This window comes from Armigeres subalbatus, chromosome 3, assembly GCF_024139115.2.
Source record: "Armigeres subalbatus isolate Guangzhou_Male chromosome 3, GZ_Asu_2, whole genome shotgun sequence".
NCBI classification, from domain to species: domain Eukaryota; kingdom Metazoa; phylum Arthropoda; class Insecta; order Diptera; family Culicidae; genus Armigeres; species Armigeres subalbatus.
In genome coordinates, this window is record NC_085141.1 from 183,625,547 (window position 1) to 183,643,543 (window position 17,997).

General features: G+C 39.6%; 1 protein-coding gene across 3 annotated transcripts in view; it reads right to left on the reverse strand.

The window, feature by feature from the left end:
* LOC134220098 (homeobox protein unc-4) overlaps positions 1 to 17,997 on the reverse strand; it is a 41,138-nt gene that overhangs the window by 5,192 nt on the left and 17,949 nt on the right. For all 3 annotated transcript variants that reach the window (XM_062699078.1, XM_062699077.1, XM_062699079.1), the window contains 2 exons: positions 13,147 to 13,282; positions 12,657 to 13,066 (listed from right to left, as the gene is read on the reverse strand). In XM_062699078.1, the coding sequence (XP_062555062.1) occupies positions 12,657 to 13,066; positions 13,147 to 13,282 (546 nt within the window). The remainder of the gene's footprint in view (positions 1 to 12,656; positions 13,067 to 13,146; positions 13,283 to 17,997) is intronic.

The window sequence follows — 17,997 nt, forward strand, 5'->3', positions numbered from 1 at the left end:
ATTAGTTTGACCAAAAAATAATGATGAAGTGGCGAAACACCTAATGCAAAGATGTTTAAAATTCCGACATGGTATTTTTCTCTCATTTCATATTAAATCTTCTATATAATAAAAATGAAATGGTCTGTGTTCGTATCCGCATAACTCAAAAACGGTTGGATGGATTTTATTATTCCTTCAGCAGTTACATTTGTTATAGTTTCCGATGGGTTTATATAATATTTCCCAATGTAAAAATCACGAATAAGGTCGAGTAAACCATGAAAAGCTAGAATTTAGATTTGTATGCAAATTTCTCATGGGAAGTTCACAACGCGCATTTTCGCCTACTACGCAGGACAACGTCTGCCGGGTCAACTAGTCTAAAATAAAGAAGAATCTGCCAGACATCTGTGATGAAAAACGAAAATGAGTTTGGTATTGATATTGTGTCTGCATTTCTCAGCTTTGAAAAAATCGAATTGATCTTCATTAACTGACCTCTGCGTTTGCGCAAAATTGGATTTTTTTAAATTCTGAGTATTCTGTTCAAAATTCCATATAATTTAGCCCCATTAGCCCAAATTCATACATTGCTGGTATTTTCTGTAATGTCTGGACCAGGATCTCTACATTTTTCTATTTAAAAGGATACATTCGCGAAAAATGACACACACAAATTATCATCAAAATTTGACCTTTCATAAATTTTAACTTGCAGGCATAAAAAGTCAACTAATAAACTATGATTTTTTCTTGGCTAAAGGTAATATTGACGCCCTTAGAAATCTCTGTGCGGCTGGATTGGGAGAAACGTTTTGTCACAGACAACCAGACATAAAACTCGTGAAATTTTAATGTTTCACTGATTAACTGGTCAGTTTAAATAATCATTAGTTGGCCAATCGATCACTCGTTGCGCGCGCATTGGGTTTGCTCAAGTTTGACGTTTGCTCACTACCACCATCTGGTTCGTGATTTTCCCAACTTAGCGAAAACAACAGATGTCGTTAGTGTTTGTACGACGATGAATTTGATGAGTGAATGTTCAATGGGTTATGTCTGTGGTTTTACTGTCTCAGTCTTTTTTAATTATTTTACTTCTTCGTGTGCTGCTGTTAGACTGGTGTGTGAATCTGTATCCCATCTAATCCCCACTGTAAAAAATGACCATTACGGGAATAAATTCAATATCTCGGTTCGGTAACGGCGGATCGCGCTGAAATTTTGACACAAATCGTAGAACTTTCTGGGGAATCGTGTAAAGCCGGTTAAGTTCACTACACGAAGCTGCAAGACCTCGTTTTACCCTGTTCTACGATTTATATCAAAATGCCAGTGCAATCCGCCGATACCAAACCGAGATATTGAATTTCTTCGCGTTATGGACCATTTTTTTAAATTGTGCACTGGCTGACAGTGATCTTATGGGAAAATATTGAACCCAAGAGTTAGAAAGCGTTAGCTCTACTGACCCGTTTCGGACTGCCAAGGACTCTTTCGCTTACAAGCCCTGCCTGTTTATGTTTTTATTAGCAATTGGATAACTGATCCACAAACTTCCTTTTCAATCAGGTATTAAGTTTTTTAAATTGAAATTGTAGTACAATATATTGAAACTATTTCACCAAATTTATCCATTTCCGGATAATGGAGGAAAAAATAATTCGCTTCTAGAGCGAGCGGAAACAGGAAAGCATCGCACATTAAATGGCCTGGAAACATAGGCAGGGAACATTTTCCCACGGTAACATTAATCATTCTTCAGGATCTGCTAGAATGTACATTGAATGAACACAGCTTTTCTATTGATGTGGCCGCCATCACATTGCTTTCATTATTCGATTACTCCACGAAGCCACAGCCTACTACGGTCCCTCAGCTTTGTTGTGTAGACTGCTGCTGGTACATAAAATTAATATTAATACACCTAATTATCTTTTTGAACAGAGTTCTAGTAACACTATAATCAAATACATTATTTTTGTTACCGTCAAAATGGGTCATCGCCCTCACCGACAGTCTGGAAACATCGAAACACAAAATCCTTCAAAAGGTTTCTTATAATTTAATTTTCTTCTCTTCAGATACATTCAATCTATTCTACAAGCATTTTAAGTAATTGAAACAGTGACCCATTCGCACCCCCATTTGATCTATTGTTACCACTGACGGCGGTAAGTAAATTATACTACCTTTCTCTAAAGGATGGTTCTGTCCGAAAACGAAGGTGTATGTTCTTGCCTCAAAAAGTTTACGTTAACGGAAGCGGCGAGCAGGAACGTACTAGGGTTACTGCTTCGCAATTCATTTCATAGATAGGAATTTGGTTTGTTTCTTCCGGAGTAAGCATGTATGTTAGCAAAAAGAAGTAACGAGATGAATATATGTTTAATGAGATGGAAATGGGAGCAGTTCCCCATACATTGTGACACACTGCATTAGCTCGACTCTCTGCAGATAGACACTTCTTGGTATTTCTGTGGCAAACATTAAAAACTTATCAAAATCAAATGTAAGGGAAAAGAATGACTTCATATGATCCATTTTGTCCAATAAATCAGATGGTAAGGATGGTGTCGGATCGGAGCTGAACTCACAAAGACAAGCTGTCTTGGCCCGGACAAGCTGTCCACTTGTCTGCACAGACTGATAGTCAGAATCTGGGAAATAGAAACTCGACTCGACGGCCGAACGACAATGGACCAGGTCTTTACTGTATGGCAAATCCTTCAAAAACGCTATAAATATCTGAATTGCACCATTTGTTCATCGACTTCAAGGCGGCATACGGCAGCATAGGCCGCGTAGAGTTATGAAAGATCATGAACGATAACAGTTTTCCCGGGAAGCTTAAGAAACTGATTAAATTTACGATAGCATATAGTCTGAAAGATGCCGAAGAAGGTACGTAGCTGGAAGGTCAACAAAAAATATTATAACGCTTCACAAATTGATTGTTCAAACCATATGCAAGAAATCAATGTTTTTGTCAACACTATCGGACAACCTATGGTTATCGGAGGGCCAAAACCATCTTCCTTCTTGTCGGAATGTTTACTTTGTTGAATCCTTCCGAATAATTTCCATTAGCTCCAAAGCCCTATAAGATCAATAATTTAGAAATAACACTCAGTTAAATTTTTGTTCCACGAAGTTCGCCAATGCTGGCAGAATAAACGAATTTTTGCATTTGGTTTGAACACTCAATCTTCGATGTGATAACTTTTTTGTTGACGTTCCACCTTCTTCGGCAAATTTTTTCGGCATCCTTTAGGTTGTACTTTAACGCACAGTGCCACTTAGTTTACGATGAACTGAAACCTCTAGAAGTAAAAATGTAAAAATAGATGCTTCATACAAACTTCAAACGTGAGGAACACTAAGCTGCGATGCGGCAATGCCCCAGTGGGGGATGCAATGGTAACAGGAAGAAGATGACTTACACACAGACATCACCTCATATTTTCGATCTGTGCCGATTGATATATTATAACAATATGAATTTCGGAGCCTTCGATAAGGTTCACTTGTATGCTCGTGGAGGATCAACGCGTACTTGGAGCTTTAAAGAGGGAAGTGTTGGATACTAATGAACACTAACAAGGCTACTTCGGAAAAGTTGACCTTTTAGTTAAATCTTGACTAATCTCGTATGACGTACTGTTTCCCACCAAAAGAACAAACGGAAACGGAAATGGAAATGTCATGGAAATCAAAATGAAGATATGAACCGCTTTATGGAAATTCCAAACACGTCTACCGGCGCTAGAATGACAATGAATCAGAAAGTTGAGATTAGGTCTGGGTTTAATGTTCTTAAGTATCATGAGACTGATTTATATGATACTTGTTTGAATGGTTTTTGCTTTGAACTCCTAATTATCCACAATACCTTGACCCATTGTAGCCCCCCTTATTAGTATGATGTTTTCTGTGCCGAACATTACTTGCATAGCATAGTATACCGATTCTACTTCTGAGCTGAGTTACCTCATGCTGACCACCATTTCAACCGGCACATAGAGATACCGAGCACACAAAATGGTGTGAGTTGTGCGAAAAGTTGTTCGTTCGGGAGTTCGTTGTATCCTGATTTCGAATAAGTTTGTTCTCTCAACGATAATCGATCCGACAACTTTATCGATAGGACGGTGTTGTGTGCTGTACCTTGTATGTAGTTTTGCCCACCTGATTCGAGGTAAGCTTATGCAGTTTTTGCTCCCTTACCTTCTGCACAAGACACAACATACATGATGTAAGGAAAACAACAACGCCCCAGCAGGATTATTTACAACGTACCTAATTCTATCAGGATTATTTTGAGAATAAAGAAGTAGGCAACTGAATTAGTTTTAAACTAGTTTGATGAAGAAATTCAGGAATAATTATAATTGTTATAAAAAAATATAATATATACTGCAGTAAGTTTCTTAGCAGACAGACTCGGAGGCTCATGGAGTTTACAAAATCTAGACGATACAGGGTGCAATCGTTCAGGAGATCTTTAAAGTCGGCCGACACTGCCATGTAAGGCGCACAAGATTGACATGCTTCAAATATATATATATATATTTAAGACTGTTTTAATACATTGATGTAGCAGGCTTGAACAATTGCTCCACTTTCAAACATTCTTGTCAAAAATGTGTTATATTTGAAAGCCTATTTGAGACGGAAACCGCTTACTCGTTGAGTAGGATTTCCTCTAATTAATCGAGCCTTGTTCTGTTAATTGAGATATAAATCCTATATATCATGGTTTTATTTCATCGAAATAACAACGACACTAATTAGGCATACAAGTTGAATAGGCAAATTGAAACAGTTCAGTTTATGCTTTTTTCAACTCAAATCCTCTCCCTGGTATAATCTCTCAAACACACCCGATTGCCATTTTATTAACTGTTGCACACGATGACTGGCATTGCTATGCGATGTATGTGCGGTTAATTGGCATATCCATAATTGATGTGCTATGCTTTTCGCGTGCATATTTTCATAAACCTCACAAACAACTTTTGGTTGTGACATGAGAAACCAATTGCCATAAAAAACTTCCATAATTGCATTGCACACTTATTTCCACTCATTACTCGGTTCTGGATCTGGTTTCATCGATATTTGGTGGTCGTCATATGGGTTTTCGGTGTACAGTGATTCGTTTTTGCGGTGAACAGAAAACCCTCTGTTACGGTCCGTCTCTGTTTTCGCTTCAATTTCATTATCTCTTTTCATGTTACAGGAATGGTGGATATTCATTGAATATTTGGAGCTCTTGAAATTATGTTCACTGGCGAATTTAACAGTAAACGTTAACGAATACGTAAACCATCAAGATGGTTGCTCAGTACAGTATACATCAAAGGAATTAGATGTTCTCACGTGAGACTATAAACATCATATATCGCTTTTCTCCAGGGGTATACAGATAATGAAAAAAATCAGAACAAGCTTCATCTCAACATCTACTGTAGATTCCAGTATCTGTAGCTTCCATTGTATCTCGAACGCGTGTCGTTGGCATGTTGCCTAATCAACACTTATCAAATGACGGGCAATAAACCGCAAAACAGAACGAAATCTCTAACCGAAGGACCCTCATCAATCTGTGATTAATCATTATATCGGTTTATGGTATGTAACCACACTGACAAAAAAGGTTTTTGTTTGGACGGGAAACGACCCTTTTTCCATGGTGTGATTGATTTATCATGTGTAACGTGGCAGTGCCCTTCTTTGCGATTCAATATGACAAATTACGTTGAACGAGCAAGAATTCCTTTTGGGAATGCCGAAATTGTGACCGTTTTCCGACATGGTATAGTCGAATGTAGTGTTGATATGTCTACCGCCGACCGCTACATCGAGTGGACTGACCGGAGAGATCTGGCCGCCAGGCTGTGCCGTGATGGGAAGGTCCTGCATGTGTGTTTTTAATTTCAACGTTCGCTGGACAAAGGCGTGAAATGGTCAAAAGCACAATTTTGGTAGCCACGAGATGCGTTGTTGAAAAAAAGTGAATTTGATTCACCTATCGGTGATATGTTGGCTTTTTCATGCTGACATAAAGAAGTAAATTAAATTCACTTTATTGATTTTCATACACCCTGGGAGATACCTATTCCTTTTTACTGTGATCTAACCTTTTACTTGCTCATGGATTTTCAGATATGCTTGACTGTAGGAGTCATGGTTTGATGAGGACGTGTGATTAATTTTATTATGAGTTAAAAATTAAGAACAGTAAGAAGTGAAAAGAGAGGAAGAGACGTGAAAAGTGGTAAGCGAGACGGTGATGACGGATGGGAAATGAGAAGTAAGTAACGACAAGTGAGGGGTAAGAATCGAGCAATTTTACTGTGAAGTGAGAAGTGAGATGGGAAAGCGAAAAGTAAGAATGAGAATTATGAAGTGAGAAACGAGACTCAAGTAGTAACAAATGAGAAATGAGATGTGAGAAGTGAAAATTGAGAGGCAAGAAGTTAAACGTAAGAAGTGAAAATAAATAAGTGAAGTGTGTGTATTCATAAATAATATGTGAGAAGTGAGAGGCGAGACGTAAAAAGTGCAAAGTGGGAAGCTAAAAGTGAAATAGGAGAATTGAGAAGTGAAAAGCAAGAATTGAGAAATGAGATTTTAAAGGAAAGAAGTGAAGAGTGAGAAGCGTGAATTGAGAATGAGATGCGAGGAGTGAGAAATGAGATGTGGAAAGTGATAAACAAAGAGTTTGAATGTAAGAATAGGGAAGAGAAAAGTGAGACGTCAAGAGGTCGAAATAAGATGTGATAATTCGAAATTCAAAAGGTCGAAATAAGTGTTATCTGATAATTGTGTTTAATAAGAAGGAAGAAGTTCGGGCAGCAGGGATTATGTCCAAGGGCTTGACGATCCCTCCCCAGGCCATCTGCGAGTTGTGGCACCTGCCTAGGATGTGGTGGGGTTTGACAGTGGGCCCTGTTAAACCTCTATAAAAAGCTGCATGAATCCGCAAGTAGGCTCCGCCAAAGCGACCGTGTGCCGCTCAAAGCGCATAAGCCCAAGTCCTGGTGTTAGGTGAGACGCTAAACAGCCCTGACACGATGGCCCTCCGACGAGACAGGAGGTTTGCGCAGGCCCAATAAGCCGCCTTTAAAAACAACTATTACGAATGACATAGAAGATAATACGACTCGATACAATCGGCAACGACCTAGGCGACGAATAAAGGATCGCGATTGGAAGCTTGGAACATGGAACTGCAAGTCGCTAGGCTTCGCAGGTTGCGACAGGATAATCTACGATGAATTACATCCCCGCAACTTCGATGTCGTAGCGCTGCAGGAAATTTGCTGGACAGGACAGAAAGTGTGGAAAAGCGGGCATCGAGCGGCTACCTTCTACCAAAGCTGTGGCACCACCAACGAGCTGGGAACCGGCTTCATAGTACTGGGAAAGTTGCGCCAACGCGTGATTGGGTAGCAGCCAATCAACGCAAGGATGTGCAAGCTGAGGATAAAAGGCCGTTTCTTCAACTATAGCATCATCAACGTGCACTGCCCACACGAAGGGAGATCCGACGACGAGAAAGAAGCGTTATATGCGCAGCTGGAGCAGACATACGATGGATGCCCACTGCGGGACGTCAAAATCGTCATCGGTGATATGAACGCTCAGGTAGGAAGGGAGGAAATGTATAGACCGGTCATCGGACCGGATAGTCTGCATACCGTATCGAACGACAACGGCCAACGATGCATAAACTTTGCAGCCTTTGCACCTAATCAAGTAACGGAAAACCAAATCGACCACGTCCTAATCGACGGTAAATTCTTCTCCAAAATCACGAACCTCCGCACTTACCGCAGTGCGAATATTGAATCCGACCACTACCTCGTTGCAGTATGTCTGCACTCAAAACTCTCGACGGTGTACAACACGCGTCGGAGTCGTCCGCCGCGGCTAAACATTGGGCCGCTACAAGACGGTAGCTCAAGACTACGCGCAGCAGCTGGAAGTGGAACTCCCATCGTAAGAGCAGCTACGCGCAGCCTTTCTTTAAAATGGCTGGAGAGATATCCGATCCGCCTTGGAATCACCGCAACCGCTGCACTAGGCACGGTGGCTCAGGATCAGAGGAACGACTGGTATGACGGCGAATGTGAGCAGTTTGTTGAGGAGAAGAATGCAGCATGGGCGATAAGCTGGATTGTAGCAACTACCGCGCAATCACATTGCTGAACGCCGCCTACGAGGTACTCTCCCAAATTTTATGCTGCCGACTAGCACCAATTGCAAGAGAGTTCGTGGGGCAGTGCCAGGCGGGTTTTATGGGTGAACGCTCTACCACAGACCAGGTGTTCGCCATACGTCAAGTATTGCAGAAATGACAACGTGCCCACACATCATCTTTGTATCGACTTCAAAGCCGCATATGATACAATCGGGACCAGCTATGGCAGCTAATGCACGAAAACGGATTTCCGGATAAACTGATACGGTTGATCAAGGCGACGATGGATCGGGTGATGTGCGTAGTTGGAGTTTCAGGGGCATTCTCCCTTCGAAACGCGTAGAGGGTTACGGCAAGGTGATGGTCTTTCGTGTCTGCTATTCAACATCGCTTTGGAGGGAGTAATACGAAGGGCAGGGATTGACACGAGTGGTACGATTTTCACGAAGTCCGTCCAGTTATTTGGTTTCTCCGACTACATTGATATCATAGCACGTAACTTTGAGAGGATGGAGGAAGCCTACATCAGACTGAAAAACGAAGCTAAACGGATTGGACTAGTCATCAACACGTCGAAGACAAAGTACATGATAGGAAGAGGCTCAAGAGAGGTCAATGTAAGCCACCCACCACGAGTTTCCATCGGTGGTGACAAAATCGAGGTGGTTGAGGAATTCGTGTACTTGGGCTCACTGGTGACCGCCGATAAGGCGCATAGTGGCTGGAAATCGTACGTACTTTGGACTCCGTACGACGCTCCGATCGAATAGAGTTCGCCGCCGTACCAAACTGACTATCTACAAAACGATTATAAGACCGGTAGTTCTCTACGGACACGAGACCTGGACGATGCTCGTGGAGGACCAACTGGGAGCTTTTGAAAGGAAAGTGTTGCGTATCATCTATGGTGGGGTGCAGATGGCGGACGGTACGTGGAGGAGGCGAATGAACCACGAGTTGCATCAGCTGTTGGGAGAACCATCCATCGTTCACACCGCGAAAATCGGACGACTGCGATGGGCCGGGCACGTAGCCAGAATGTCGGACAGTAACCCGGTGAAAATGGTTCTCGACAACGATCCAACGGGAACAAGAAGGCGAGGTGCGCAGCGGGCAAGGTGGATCGATCAGGTGGAGGACGATTTGCGGACCCTCCGCAGACTGCGTGGTTGGCGAAGTGCAGCCATGGACCGAGCTGAATGGAGAAGACTTTTATATGCAGCACAGGCCACTCCGGCCTTAGTCTGATAATAAATAAAAAAAGGAGGGAGAAGTTAAAAGTGAGAAGCGAGAAGTTAAACGAAACGAAAAATGACATATGAGAAGAGAAAAGTGAAGAATGTGAAGTAATAAGCGAGACACAAGAACTGAGATGTGAGCAATGAGATATGAGTAGTGAGAAACAAGAAATGAAATGTGAGAATTGAAAAACGAAAAGTGAGAAATAAGGTTTGAGAAATGAACAGTGAAATGCGACAAGTCAGAAATGAGATATGAGAAGTGAGAAGAAAACGTAAAATGTGAGAGCTGTGAAATGAAATTTGAGAAATTAGAAATGTGGAATTGAATCAGCAACATCATTTTTGTGTTTTTTCTACTTCGAGCACTTCGTTCCTGACAGACATCCATATTTCCCTCGCCATGATGCTTAAATGGTTATTATTTTCTTATTTTTCCAAACGGAAATCTTTTGATAAGGAGTTAAATTTATCCCAGATTTTGACGTACAGGTCGTAAGCGCTTTAAAGAGTTGAACTATTTACCTTTTTTTTAAAGAGTTGAATTATTTAACTTCATAATGGGTACTATTTTAGGCATTAAAGAGTACTTTGCTGGCACAGTGTAATCCTGCATGGGATATAAGAGTGAAATCAGTAGTGATTCAGTTTCATTCCAAATTTTCGACCACTAATATTGTTTGAAACTGGAGCAAAATAGAACAAACTCGCTGGTTTCCCCAGCATTGTTCTATTCATGTTTGCAAAATTTCCAATTAAATGAAATAGTGTTGTTGCTGCCAAGAAAAGCGCCGTAATAGCAAAGTGGATTGATCCGTAGATAAATGACGCATTTACACCTAAACAATTGAACAATATTTAAATCTCGTAATTTATTCGTGGTTCAAATCTGTAGAAAATATAACTACAAGATTTAAGTTTTGACAGTTGGCTGCACAGAAAAAAATAATGAAAAGTAATCAGCGCGTAAATAATAAAGACGTGGAAAATTACACTATTCTGGGCACCTGTTCTAGATTCATTTTTATACCACACAGATAGAAAAGGTTGTTGAAATTTACACGAAAGTAATGCACATAAAGGGAATGCCAAAAAGAGCGTCAATTTAATCGATATTATCACCTGAATATATGCAATTTGTATTGAATTATGTCACTTTTTATACGAAGAAGTGTTATAATGCTATGTAAATTGCATACATTTAGGGCGAACTTGTTGGAAAAGATCCATGTACCCCCAGAATAGTGTAATTTTCCACGTCTTTATTATTTACGCGCTGATTACTTTTCATTATTTTTTTCTGTGTAATACCAAGTACCTATTTGCGACAATATACAGTAGTTGGCTTAGTCACCTACACAGATAAAAATATGTTGTGATTTTAAATGCATTTTCATGCACATATTTGGAGCATACAAAAAAAAACGTAACATTCGATCGATGTCAATGTCCTCTCCAATCGAAATAAATTCAAACTGTGCTTGTTTGTAAAATTCAGTCAAATTTAATTGAATATTGAATGTTAATTCGTTTGGTGGGATGCTGCAATTTTACACGTCGTTGAATTTTCAAAATTGTTTACTGTGTATGCTATGCTAATAGCTCGATAGATGGACTTTCTTAATGTTCCTGTCCGAGTGTGCGTGTGCCTGATCGCATGTTTTCAATATTTGATTTTTTATTATTTAAGATAAGTTAACGAATTCATCGCATTCCGATTAAAAAAAATCATAACTCGATCGACGAAAACTCCCCCTTCGAAACCGGTCCGAGCTGTCTGCTACCCCAATCATAAACCAAAGTTTGAAAAATATCGAAATAAAATTATTTGCTTGTATAATCCTTTTTAACTCGTGTACGATTTTGTAGCTTTCCAAGACCCAATACGCGAAAGAAAAAAATCGAGGAGTAGTAACGACGTCCACACAGCAAACAACGTTACTCTCACTCCCACGGGACGGCGATGCGGAGGCTTCCGAGCCAGACGAGATCGCTGTATTACATGCGATACATGCGACCCAATGAAGCTGTGGGGGCGTGGGCCTTTACGGTGGGTGTCCAGTGAACGAAAAACTGGTCCACAATTGGCTCTGGCATGTTTGAGTTAGAGGTTCTTCCAGAGAAGCATATGGCCTGCACAAATGAAAAAGCTTCAATTGTTTCAAATTTATTATCTCGGAGCCATTTCGGGACAGCTTCAGATTTAATGCGATTCGTTTCAATGAAACCGGTTTTCTCTTCAGTGGGCCTCTAGCGTCGGTTTCCGGTGCAGAGACGGAAATCAGGGACCTGTGCTGGCAGGCCTGTGAAATACTGTGGAACCGAGCTGCGATAGGTTCTCTCATGGCCAATGAAGTCAAAAGGCTCTTTCCCGAGCGAAGAATGAATGTTTGGTTGTGTGGGCATTGGCCACATGCATTTTAAATCTCGCAATGAAGTGCATTGTCTCTAATTCTCCGTAAATAATCGTTGATTTCGTTTCATTTCCGAAATGGAAAGTAGTGATTCCGGTAGAGTACGTGTTTTGTGACAACTTTTCTAAAAGCAAGGACGCACACACAATTTGGCTGGGGTTTGCAATCTTTCCTTGTGGTGTTGCACTTAACTAGAGATTCAATATTTGCGTATTATAAAGACACAGACGTAACAACGACAGGAACTGTTACGTGCCCCCGTGATTCAAGCAATCGCGTAGCTAGTGCGTGTAATTGTGTAATTGAGTTCACAAAAAGACGTACTTCATTATCATATGTTGCGCTATATTGGGTTGATGTTTAAACAATGTGTGATTGTGTATAGTCACATACGAATGCAAGTAATTGTTTTAAACTGTATATTAGTTCTTGTTTTAGGAACGAATAGCGTTAGAGCTTTATAAAACTTAAGCATATTTTGATGATCCTTAATAGTAGACGTAAATAATCAAATAACGATGGTGCTGGATACGAGGTGCTGTGTACTAGCGATAAGCAGAATGTTGAGCATCTTTTTGTCATTCCATGCCACAAATGTAAAGTTAAGTTGAATTATTTAGTTATTTTGGCAGGGGTACATTTCTGTATGAAGTATCCTGCATCGGTCGCTAGCAATTTCAATCGTTAGCGAATTGTCAACATAATGCAGCATTAAGTGTGAAACCACGTGCTCCCTGAAGCAAAGTTTCAAACCACCTGGGGTGTACGAAATAGTTTTCTACAGAAGAAGAACTGGGTTGCAGCAAAACTTACCCGTCCGACACAGTGCAGTGCGTATCGAATTTATCGTCCAACGAGGCATAGTGCTCGGCTTTGTGATGTGGTTCCTCGGGTTCTGTCCCTGTTCTTGACGGACTGCCGTAATCGAAATGCTGCCTTACGGGAAATAATTGACTTTCGTGCACGTAAGTACCGTACTGGGTGGTGAAGGGGCCGTAAGGACTGGCGGCAGGCGACAGCAGGTTGAAGTGAGAGCTCAACTCATATGGTGTTTGATAAGTGGACCAACTTTCCACACTGCTCGGGGGAGTTACGGTCGTCGTTTGCGGAAACTGCGTGAAGGTGCCGCCAATCGGGCCATTCATTGGCGTTGATGGACTGTTATTGCCCATATATGCCGACTTCCGAGGTGGTTCGCGTTTCCTCCACTTGGCACGCCGGTTCTGCAAGGGAAACGAGTTGAAGGGAGGTTAATTGAAATGTTTGCATTAGTAAATATCTTCCCAGGTGGAACTAGACGTACCTGAAACCAAACTTGTACTCGAGATTCACTTAAATTGAGCTTCATGGCAAGCTCTTCCCGTGCGAAAACATCCGGATAAGGTGCTCGTTCGAAGGCTCGTTCTAGCTCTTCCAGCTGGTATGCCGTGAAGGTGGTCCTGGGAATGCGTACGGTCACATAATGATTGAGAAGCGAGGGCTTCATTATCACGACAATGTTCGATTCATGTAGAGAAGCCTTATCTTGTTTATGCAAAGCGATAAATGTAAATTTTGGCAAACTCCCAAGGATGAGACTCCCGTGTTTCGTTCGTGATTCAAACAATCACGTAGCTAGAGATTGTGTAATTGAGTTTACAAAAAGACGTACTTCATTATCATATGTTGCGCTGTATTGTATTGATGCTCAAACAATGTGTGATCTCACATACGAATGCAAGTAACTGTTTTAAACTATACAACTTCTAGCTACTTCTAGCTCTAAAAATTAATTCCGTTGAAGGCTTTATAAAACAAGCATATTTTGATGATCTCAAATGACGGAAATAAGTGACTAATGATGGTGCTGGATACGAACCAATAACAAAATCAGTTTTCGATTTGCTCTCATCGATAGCAGGTATAGTTTTCGATTTGATGTCACAGTAAGATTTTTCTGCTAGACGTTTTGTTATTTCAACTGTTAAGGCTCAAATTACGGTCATCCAGTTATTGACGAGAAAGACAGCCACGTGCTCGTACCACCTCCAGTAATAAAACCACCCACCGAGGAGAAAAAGCAGTCTCCAGCTGGATGGGGGAAGTATTTTTGTTTCAAAACTACATCATCCAATAGCGTATACATAGCTATATCCGGTGGATGCTTAATTTGGTTGTATTTTGCCTTAGTTTTCAAAAAAACTGCCTTTTGCAACATGTTTTCCCATGAGGGGAAATCGACGATTTACTTATCGTGTTTGGATCATTTGTATTGCACTTTTGTTTTAGTGACAATGCTTATTTAAACCTATTTAAACACTATTAGTGGACAGGCAAACATATTTCCAATTGTTATCAAATGCAAAGTCATATAGAGGAACGGTTCGGCACTTCATCTCATAGCTCCCATTTCCATCCCATCAAAAACAAAGCAACAAAAATGTATTTGATTTGTTGTTTATTTTTGTGATTTTTTCAGCAGTGAGCACGCATGTTAGCAAAAGAAGCGACAAGATTGGTGCTGTATTTCTCTATTTTGCCATGAGATTAACATATGTTCAGTGAGCTGGAAAACAGAACAGTTCCCCTACAAGTCAACATTTTGCGCTGCAATAAGTCCTGGAAGCGTTTGCCAACAAAAGTAACAGCGTTGCTGAATCGTCTGGAAAAGTATTTGCATATCTCTCATTATAGGATCCCTAGTGACAGCCAACAAAATCATATAAGATATTTTAGGAAACGTTTCGTGGCGATCCGATTATTCACCTGATGTTTTTTTGTTTTGGTATGATTTTGTGTAAGCTCTCCGTTAGATCCGACCACTACATTATGGGGAATCAGGTGGCCAAAACTCAGAAATCGACTTTCTCCGATTCGTAATTTAAGTTGACCCAATAAAAGTTAATACTTCGGAGCATTAAACCCCAGAATATCAGCACTCAATGCCATATGATTATCGAGAAATGGGCATCAGAACCAACCACTTTTTAGATTTTGAAAAACCAATGCTTTCTTCAACGGCCAATATTTTTGGCTAAAGTAACTCTTTTCCACTTTTTTAAAAGTGTCTGAAAGCTTGTTTCATAGACTTTCGAATAGCGAGTAACATGCGAAAAAATAGGTAGTAAAACATCCTTCAATGGCCCGATAAAAAAATAAAAAAATATTTCAAACTAAATGTTCCATACCTAAAAAATTCCTCAAAGTTTCGCCTAGGGACTACAACCACGACCAAGTCCAGCAGCTGCGATTCCGATCACTTTTTTGAAAAAAGTAAATTAATTTGAAATACTAAATACATGTCAGACTCGATTATCCGGAGTATCGATTTTTTTTCACTCCGGATAATCGAATCACCAGAAAAAAAAATCAAATCTGCAAATAAATAACGAAAAACTTGTTTTATTTTGTTTGCAGTTGTGTACTTAAAAATTATTAATTTAAAACATTGATTAATCCACCTAGCGGTATCGGTGACTATCTGGTGTATTATAGAAAATAGTATTTTTGCCATAACTTCTGAGTCCATAGCTGATTTTCAATTATTTTTGTACAAAAAATAGTATTTTGGTAATTATTTTTGAACTGAACAATTTTCAACAGAAAGCAATGAAACTTTTGAGACCATTGTCCGAACGTGTGTTTGCTTATTAGGATTTCCCATTGAATGCAACCAGTTGCAAGCATCCGATGAGGATAAGTGCCCTTGTGCACTCAAACACATAGACATCACCTCAATCCGTCGACCATAGACGGTCGGTATATAATGGATTTCCGACCCTCCTAAAATATATTTTGGGGCGAACATATAGTCTTTCGTTCCACTTCATGTTCAAGAAAGACGAAACGGGGCCTTGAGAATCAAATCATTTGGAAATGATCCGCACATAAAATAACCATTTACAGGTCGTTGAAATTGATCTACTTGATCACAGTCGTGTCTCCGTTTATTGCTGAAGATGAAATTCATAAGAACTTCCGTGTAGCTTCAAAATTATTTACGGTGGAAGCTCAAAAGAAACTTTGGCTGAAATTCAGAAGAAATTACTTTAAAATGCAGATAAATTTCCAGTGGAAATTCATAAACAAAAATACGAGAAATTCAGACGAACTTTTGGAAAGGAAATAGGAGGAGTTTTTCTTGGAAATTGGGAGGATCTTCCAATGGAAAATCAGAACATACAGGAAAAAAATACTGAATGTGGAGAATTTAAAAAAATGGTAGATTTACTCTAGTAGCTGGAAGATTTACTGTAGGCACAACTAACAGTTTCATTTTGCTGATGTTGATAACTAAACCTAAACCACAGCCTAAACTATATTCTATTTAATGGAACGTTCATAAATTACATAAATAGACTACCCCTACTTCAGTCCCTCCTCTCCCACGTTCATATTTCTTCTAATAATCATATTTTGTATTAAAATAAAAGTAATATATTCATTAAAATTCATGAATTTGATATACAAGCTTACAGTCGAAATTTAATATACAAAACAACCCCTTTTCAACCCCTCTCCCACAACCTAGATACGTCCCATGTTGTGAGAATAATCATATTGTATATTATGTAACATTGAAATTAAAAAAATAAATAAAAAAATCGAAAAAAAAATTCGGGTTATCGAGTCCGATCTGTATATAACTTGTGTTTATTCGCGGTAATGCAGAGGTAATGCAGAGGCCACAGATATTGATTTGGGACTAAACTGCCGTGTGCGGCATAGTTGTCCCATTCGTTAAAACACTGAATCGAGAAAAATGCAATTGAAAATTTAGGTTGTTTTTGATAAATCCGTCAACATTTCGCGTATACAATATATTTTAAATGAATGTTCCACATATATAACAAATTACAAACACGACCTATCGATGATTTTGAAAAGAACCCATATTTTTGGCAAAATATGTCGCGGGACTGTTATGCCGCAATTCATGAACTAGAGCAACTAATTATGCACAAACCAGTCCCACTGTCGGTTCATATATTTTGCCGAACGTCGATATTTATTTTGGAGATTCAAAGTAGATGAACATTAATAGATCGAAGCAACCAGAGAAATTAACAAGCATAAGAGTTGTCAGGAAACTAGATATCAGACAAACAGACGTAACTATCTATAAATGCCCTTCGTGATCAACATATAGTAAATATCCCATATCACAAGTACCATATTTCTGCATTTTGTACAAAACAGTTTATCATAAAATATGCTCTTTTGATGATGTGTTGGTGCTATACGATGGACAAACAATATAACCAAGATGTTGTTTGTTTGTCTGTGACAGTATTTAGCGATTCAAGTAATAATCATTTCGTCAAGTGACTGAACAAGTGTGAACCGTTCGTTCGTAAATATCAATATTATTCACGTTAAATTTTTAAATTAGTTTTTCTGGTTACGTCGTTTTACCTGCTAAAGTAGTTTACAGTTGTTTATGAATAAGGTAAGATCCGATTTAGATAATGTCTTGCTATTCGGAATATTGATATTTATTCCCCTGCGGCAGGTGAATCTCGGTTAAGTCAACATGAATTCACTCAACTTATTGAGAGAATATTATGGAGAATCTAGCTCAGATGAAGATATGCTTGGTTTTGATTTGGACGAGGAGGCAGGAGAAAGTTTCAAACTAAAAAAAAAGATCGTCTTCAACTCGAAAGTTATGTCGTTGGTCTCGACCTACCTACATTTCCAGATCGACCCAATTATTGTTCGATTATTGCCCATATCAAGTCATACAACCCATCGATATCTCATTATCGACGCGAGCATGCGCCAAATCGGTTGTATTTACCATCAGATTTAACAGAAAAATCGATGCATCTGCACTTTCAAGAGACCCACGACACAAAAGTCAGCTATTCTGTGTATTCCCGTCAAATTAAATCTTTAAACATTTCATTTGTAAAACTTGGTCATGAACAGTGCGAAACGTGTGTTACAGCAACCCAACACAGCAAAGACACTGGTCATGCGGTGGAAGACAGCTCTGCGGATCGAAATTGTTCTACATGCTGTAAATTTTTCAGTATGATGGAGATGAGGTTGAATTTGGACATGTCGTGTTGGCAGTTGACCTTCAGAAAGTAAAGAAGAAATTTTTAAAAATATCACCAGTTACTCAATTGTTTGTCTCTTTTTAAAACACACGGTATTTCAGCTTCCGCGG